Source organism: Sebastes fasciatus, chromosome 1 (assembly GCF_043250625.1).
Source record: "Sebastes fasciatus isolate fSebFas1 chromosome 1, fSebFas1.pri, whole genome shotgun sequence".
Lineage (NCBI taxonomy): Eukaryota > Metazoa > Chordata > Actinopteri > Perciformes > Sebastidae > Sebastes > Sebastes fasciatus.
The window spans coordinates 6,086,564-6,094,289 of NC_133795.1; the positions used below are offsets into that span (position 1 = coordinate 6,086,564).

At 39.0% G+C, this 7,726-nt stretch overlaps 1 protein-coding gene across 8 annotated transcripts in view; it reads left to right on the top strand.

The window, feature by feature from the left end:
• The window catches only part of itpr1b (inositol 1,4,5-trisphosphate receptor, type 1b), a 123,484-nt gene extending 116,386 nt beyond the window's left edge, over positions 1-7,098 (top strand). For all 8 annotated transcript variants that reach the window (XM_074651148.1, XM_074651231.1, XM_074651306.1 and 5 more), the window contains 2 exons: positions 4,331-4,492; positions 5,836-7,098. In XM_074651148.1, the coding sequence (XP_074507249.1) occupies positions 4,331-4,492; positions 5,836-5,922 (249 nt within the window). In that variant the 3' untranslated portion in view covers positions 5,923-7,098. The remainder of the gene's footprint in view (positions 1-4,330; positions 4,493-5,835) is intronic.
• The last annotated feature ends 628 nt before the right edge of the window (positions 7,099-7,726 follow it).

Sequence of the window (7,726 nt, forward strand, 5' to 3'; positions counted from 1 at the left end):
TAATGCGTTCAACACTGCAGGATGCCCCGGCTCCGCGAGCTGATTTGAAACATCCGCAGCCACAAACATTCAAAACAGCAAAATATGCTGAAACCATATCTGTCTGTGTCTGTTTGGATCGGATGTGCGATATTTTTTCTGGCATTTATTTGCATATTTGTTGACTGAGTGGGCTGTCAGCTCGTCAGGTGGCTTGTGGCATGACTGTGACGTTTTCTGTTGCTGTTTTAACCACACAGCATCCTGTTTCTCTCTCTCATGGCCGTGCGGTTTTAATAATGAAAAATGTACTTCCGTCATTTCCATTGAACCAGCGTGATGTCGAGTTTTAAGTCGTGGCTACGCTTCTCGGTTTACTGGAAGTGCTTTCATTTGTAAACACTGGGGATGGAAAGAGGGGCCGGGCTGCTGGAGGCGATGTCGTCAAACAAACACACGTGTGCCTTTTGGCCGGCAGGCAGGATCCAAAATGGGGAAATTACCACTGTCATGAGTTCGTACTTTTTTTTTTAGCATCATATGAGCAGAACTGAGTGTGGGAAAAAAATGCATGAGATCTGTAATTATTTATTCTCAAACAGACGGACTTGTTAGATGAATTAAAGCGCTGTAATGATAGAACACTACATCTTCTTACTTCATTTCAGATATAATACATATTGCAAGGAATATAAATATGCATTTATTAGAGTAAGTAAGTTTATTGAGAAAAGCCAGAGCTGTGTGCAGATATAAGAAGTGTACGTGTGTTGGGGGGAGGGGAAGGCGGGGGGGCAGGTGAACTAGGTAAACACTGTCGCGTTCAGGAAGTGGAACTTGCTCACAGCAGTCCTTTCCTCCTCTCAGAATGACTGTGTGCTGCTCATTATCTTACTGTTGTGTGATTCCCCTCCTGCTGCTGTCTGACCCAGGACTGGTTTGTGGTTCTGTCGGCCACCTCACTCGCCCCCCTACGCCTCCAAATCAACCAGTGAAACCTACGGGACTTTTTCCAAACCAGTTCTTCTGCACCGCTCTGTTTCTAGACGGTGACCTCAGCGGCTACGCAGCATCCTTTGCCGTTTTCATTCATGCTGCATTAGGACTAATGGTTGTGCTGATTTAAGGGACACACAATAGCGACGTGGCATGGGAACATGAAACATAAATTCATGCGTTCCCATGACCGTGGCTTATTGGGGAAGCAGGTTCAGACAGCACACAATAACGTTGGCATGTGGTGGTCGAGTGCCGGAGGAGAGGGAAGCGTGAAAGAATGCAGCCGAGTGGCCCTCAGTTTGAACTCAGCAACCCCTGAGGAGGTAGCTGCTGGGTTGCCTCTGTCAGTTTTGCATGCTCTCATACGGCGGTTACAGCTGATAACGCCGTCATGACCAGCGGTGCCGTTGCGGAAGCGTAGCGCCCACACTCCCGTTTTCCCCCCAGGTTAACACTCTTACCTCTGTGGGTTTGCAGCGTTAGCTGCAAGCCACCCGCTCAGTCGTCGCCATGTTAAGAGCCTTGCAAAGGCAATAGAAATGCTCCCAACCTCGCATTTAGCATCTTTAAAAAAAAAAATAAACATTTTAATCCTTAAGATTTCAGTCCTGGTTGATTTGGAGACACCCGTGATTACAGCAAGTGCGGGTAACACTACAGTTCCCAGAATTCTGGGGGCAGTAAACAGTCGTTGAGACGCTTTTTTGATAAACGACAACACCAACCTTCTGTGACAAATCCGTTGTGTTTCCTGTGACTGAGTCACAATAAAATCCACCCTTAGTTTCATCCATTGAATGCAGTGAGAAATGTTGGGTTTGCATTAGCAGTGACTTCATACAGCTCTGATACAGCAGTTAACAGTGAGGCAGATATCAATGATTACATGTAAACATCGCTTCTTTTGAATCCCTCGTACATGTGAAGGAAATTTGAACCCAGTGCAGGAATGTCGGACTATACTATATAGACTATAAAGAGACACAATTACTGAATGTAAATACATTAAATGGCTATTGCTGAAAAAAATTTCAACCATATACAGTCAAAGTTAAAGTGTTTATTGTCATGTTCACAGTTAAAAACAAGTTTCCCCGTACAATGAAATTTGTATGTATAAGAAATAAATACAAGAAAATACACAAAGAAAGAAAGAACAATATGCAATAAAATAGATAGAGAAGAAAGCTATATTTACAATGTACAATAGAAAAATAGAGCAGTATCTGTGCTAAATGTGCATATACAGTCTCAAAAACAGGCTATGATTTTATGGAAATCTTAAGGATTATAACTTTAACAGACTTTTTTCGTTGTTTTTGTATAAAACACATTAAAATTCCAACCAGTAATGAAATCTTTTTAAATAATCCCACACCTCTGACTATGTAAAATTGCCTTTTTGTTCTCAAAACAAACCATCAGGCCATATTGAAATGATTTGTGCTCATAGTATGCCAAACTTCAACACCTTCAGTCAGGATTCGCTGGCAGTTAATCGCTCCTTCAGTTCTGACTTTGCAACAGTTACTTCAGAGTTCTGAAAGAACTGATAAAATCTACGTATTTAACCTGGATACTTCTCGGTTGCTGCTGACACCAGTGTGCCGGTAGTACTTATCAGAGGTGTCAGTCATGCCAGGAGATATTGTACAGTAACAACTTTATTACAGTTCTCGTCTGTGGCTCTCAGGAGCATTCAGGAGCCGCGCGTTTATTTCAGCGCTGCATGTGAGGCGATGCGTGTATTATAAAATGAGGAAGTTTCTTTCTCCATCTTAGTTTACAGCTTTTTGTAAGTTTTGTTGTGTGTATGGCAAGACTGGTGACGGAAACATCTCACCGATAAGTGAACTGCCTGTTCCGAGTAGTTTCAAGAATGCCCTCATATCCCATGTGATTGTAATATGGAAAGTCCCTCAAGATTAGTTTGAGTCCGCTTTTAGAGCAGGCTTCAAATCACTGCACGCAGCCAAAGAGACAAAGCAGAGGGCCTACAGTGAAAAACATTAATCAAATAAGGCTTGACATTTGTTCACACTTTTTTCCCATTTATGTTGTAATGTGTGAGGCATATACTGAAAGATAAAAATTACATCAAGATAAGATAAGATAAGATAAGATAAACCTTTATTAATCCCCGGAGGGAAATTCGGGTGTCAAAGCAGCAACATCAGCAAACAGAGTGAAACACAGGAGAGGTTCAGGTATATACAAAAATAATAAAAACAATAAATAGAGATAAAAGATACAGAGTGAATGGGTTAACATAGTGTGTACAGTCCGTCATTAAATAAATGTAGTATGTACAATAAACACATATAATATTTACAGATGTAATGTCTATAAAGTGGTATATAGGATGTAAAGTGTAAGTATATAGTAAAGTAAGTGTAAAAGTAAAGTGAAGATAGTGCATGTTTAAAGTTCTTAAAGTTCTCATATCGGTTTATTTGCAAAATTAAAATTACATGAACTAAATTTCTAAATTAAATTTAGAAAGAACAATAATCACTTCTTAGAAAATTGCAAAACGTACAGCAAATTTAAGAAAGTATCATAAAGACTGCGATTCGGGCTGTTCAAAGTTAACAGGATAACAACGCGTTAACGCAAATTCTTTTTAACGCCACTAATTTCTTTAACGCAATTTGCAAAAAAAATTAGGTTGTAGCGGGCTCAGTTTTAATAGAGTAAAGATACTGGCGTCATATAAAACTAGGAAAAACCTAAGGAATCCATTGGTATCAAACATGTCATACTAGCTTGTCGCGAAGGAGATTAATTAACGCTCCAAATATGTGCTAAATTTTGGCAAAGAAAAACTGGCTTGGCCATTTTCAAAGGGGTCCTTTGACCTCTGACCTCAAGATATGTGAATGAAAATGGGTTCTATGGGTACCCACGAGTCTCCCCTTTACAGACATGCCCACTTTATGATAATCACATGCAGTTTGGGTCAAGTCATAGTCAAGCCAGCACACTGACACACTGACAGCTGTTGTTGCCTGTTGGGCTGCAGTTTGCCATGTTATGATTTGAGCATGTTTTTTATATTAAATGCAGTACCTGTGAGGGTTCCTGGACAATATTTGTCATTGTTTTGTGTTGTTAATTGATTTCCAATAATAAATATATACATACATTTGCATAAGGCAGTATATTTCATCCACTCCCATGTTAATAAGAGTATTAAATACTTGACAAATCTCCCTTTAGGTACATTTTGAACAGATAAAAAATGTGTGATTAATTGTGATTAAATATTTAAATTGATTGACAGCCCTAATTGTGAAGTTCCATAGTGTTGCTGTACTGGCCATAACCATCTGTGACGATTTGTGTTTACCAGGACCACAACTTGGACTGGTTCCCCCGGATGCGGGCCATGTCGCTGGTCAGCAGCGATGCAGACGGGGAGCAGAACGAGATCAGAAGCCTGCAGGAGAAACTGGAGTCCACCATGAAACTGGTGTCCAACCTGTCGGGCCAGCTGACGGAGCTCAAAGAGCAGGTCGGTTAAACTAAAGTCACAAAGACTATGGTGTCTCTCGACTTCATCGTGGGGAAAAACATGATGAGTGAGTGACGAGCGACAGCAGACTGTTGCTCGAGGTTTGTTTGTTTGCCGCTCTTTGCCCTTTAGATGCAGAGCTTACTAAATGCAAAAGGTGGTGAGTCATAATTCACAGCACAGCTCGGGAGGCTCTCAACCTGATTTTATCTGATTCGTTTTTATTGGTTGTCTTTTTATCCATTGATTGATTAACTGGATAAAACCCTTTCTCAATGTTTAGAAGAGCACAGAATTAAGAGAGTGATTTCCTTAAAAAATAATTGCTTTTCATTAGACTGGTTAGAGAATATGGGAACAATTTTTTGCAATAAATAAACACTTAGAGACTCGAGTGCTTCCAGGTTTTAAATTGCACAATTGCTGCAATCCCCCGCTTCCGAGTAAACAGAATAGTAAAAATGTCTCTTACCCTTGAAATGAGAACTATCTGTGAGGAAGTGAATGTTACCGAGACATTTTGACCCAGACAGGGGGAAATGATTATTGTGTTGCTGCAAGCTGTGAAGGGCACAGCAGCATCGGTCACATTTCAGCCCAAGCTGAACATGTGTTAGGCCTGTTTTGACTTATTTTATTTACAAACAATTCAAACAGTATGATTGTGCAGATGTGTAAAAGGCTTTTTTTCATTCAGAGCGGAGCACAAACAGGAAAATAGTGCTGCAAGCGTTCTCAGTAAAATTGGCTTAATTAGAAAATGATAGTGTTAAAAAAAAAAAAAAAAAAAAAAGGCCAGCATTCTACTGCTAACTGAGTTTAGGCTGTCCAATTGATGTGTTTTAGTGATATTTTCCTCTCAACACAGCCTCCTCTACGCAGAATTATTTCTCTTGGAACACTCATTACAAGACCACTCTGTCTTCTCACTCTTAATATTGTTGCGTTTCAGTGTCGAGGTGCAAATCGCTCCCTTATGTTAAATAAAGTCAATTCTTAGCAGAAAGGCTGTTCTTGTTCCCCGCTGGTATAAAGGTTAGCACCTGTGTTATGACTCATGTGTTTTGCTTGATCTTTGAAATTTCTTTTGACTGGGTTTCAGTATTAGTTGTTTGTATTGTGCTGCTTTCGTCAGAGGACATGTGCATGACGAGGCCGGCAGGATTTCAAAAGAATCCGTTTCACATCAGCAGTGTGCAGAGTTTGTGCAGCATTCGTTAGTTTCTGTAAAGTGATCGATGAAGATGAAGGATGCCAGCGTATATTCCATAGACGAAGGAAGCGCGTGCCAACAAAAGGTACAGAATTATTTTTTTATTATCTGTCTTTTCTGTGCTCTTCAGATGACAGAACAGAGGAAGCAGAAGCAGCGGATCGGCCTGCTGGGACACCCTCAGCACATGAACGCCAACCCCCAGCAGCCTGCATAAGAAGGTCAAGTAACACGGCCCTGAGATTGCACATCATGTCTAACTGCACTGAGTGTAATTTATAACAGTAGGGAACCACTGTAACATAGGTAGTCATAAGGCGATGTGTAGCTCTACCCCCACGCATGTGTTGCTCCGGTAACACTCACCCGCCTCGCTCTGTTCAGTCCAGTTGGAATTGGTGCCAAATGTTTTCTATGTAGAAATAAATTGGATTTCTCAACACATGGCCTTTACTGGTTGAACTTGAAATATAGATGACTGGACAGGAGGAATTAGTCCCATTTGTTTTTTGTTTTTTGTTTTTTATTTTAATGTTTTCTATTTATATTTCTGGCATAACAAGCAGTATTAAATGTCTTATTTTTGTATGTCGTGCAATATATTAACTTAAATATGCAACCTCATTGGTGCGTGGATTTAAGTTCCATCAGTCATGTCTTATTTAATTTAAAAGCGTGGGCCAATTTTTTTTTTTTTGTACTTTTCTTGTCTCTGGATAAAATAGGGAGTAGTTGTCTTTACTTACGCAAATATAGAGATGATATTTAATAAGCTCCTCAATTATTTTTTCTTTTATTTCTTGAAAATGTGCGTACTTCTTGAGTGCCAACTGCGCTCAATAGAGATAGTATATTGTGTGAGAGCAATATATATATAGTTTTCTTTCACCTAAATGTCATATCTCACTGCTAACTTATTTTATGATAAATTTGCTTTCTTATTTAATTTGTTTCTAAAGGACATTTAGAAGGTTTGACTTGTCAGTCGGATATACTGTGTAATTTATTCGGTATCACTCATGCTATTACAATTTGCTCAGGAGTCTTTTACTGTAATTAACATCATTAGCGTAATTTCCTGTTTTTGCAGCAAACATGTTCCATTTGTGCCTGTTTTCGTCTTTGTTTTAAAGTCCGACACATGTTTGCTGCTCGTGCAGAGTCACTAACTTTTATGTTAATTTTCACTAAAAAATGTTCTAGTTGGTTTTCATGCTTTTAGGATGATCTCTTTTTTGGACTACTATGTGTACATAAAGTTTGTTGCTTTGCTTTTGTATAGAAAAATTGTAATTCATGAATGTTAGGATTAACTAAAAAATCTTAAGCACTGTCAATTTGTATATTAAAGTAGAATTATTTATTAAAATTGATGTAATTATCCTTTCCTTCATATTGCATTTGTTTATTGTTGAGGTGATTTTATAGTATTATTATTATTATAAATTATCCATATAAAGTAAAACATTTATTTTGTAATGTTCAACAATCTGGTTGCCTGGAAGTGTATTTATACACACTCATACATTATCACCCAAATCAAATTGAAGGATCCAATATGCACACTGTACTGTAAGTGACGTTTTTGTCATTATAAATGCCACCTATTGACAATATACAATACACGAGTCAAATACAGGAATTTCAGCCAGTGTTTTCCAGTTCAGAAATTAAACTAGACCACATCCTGAATTAATCTGTTTGCTTTCAGAGAAACTACACTCTGTCAGCTGGAAAACATGCGTCTCTGAAACCAGCAAGTGTCGGCAGTACGAGTGGAATGTGTGTAATCGGGTGGATTTAATATTGCTTATATCCTCATTAATCAGGGGCTTTCTTGAAAAGATTCTCTGCGTGCCAAGTATTTATCGAGCTCTACCAACAAGTCCAGATGAGCTTTCAATCTCATACCATGTGTCCAGCAAAACAAATGATGCCTTGTAAATGTCCTCATTTATCTTCATACTCAGAGTCAAGACACCGGTTTGTGTTGAGTCAAACTAAACTGAGGTAATAGTACA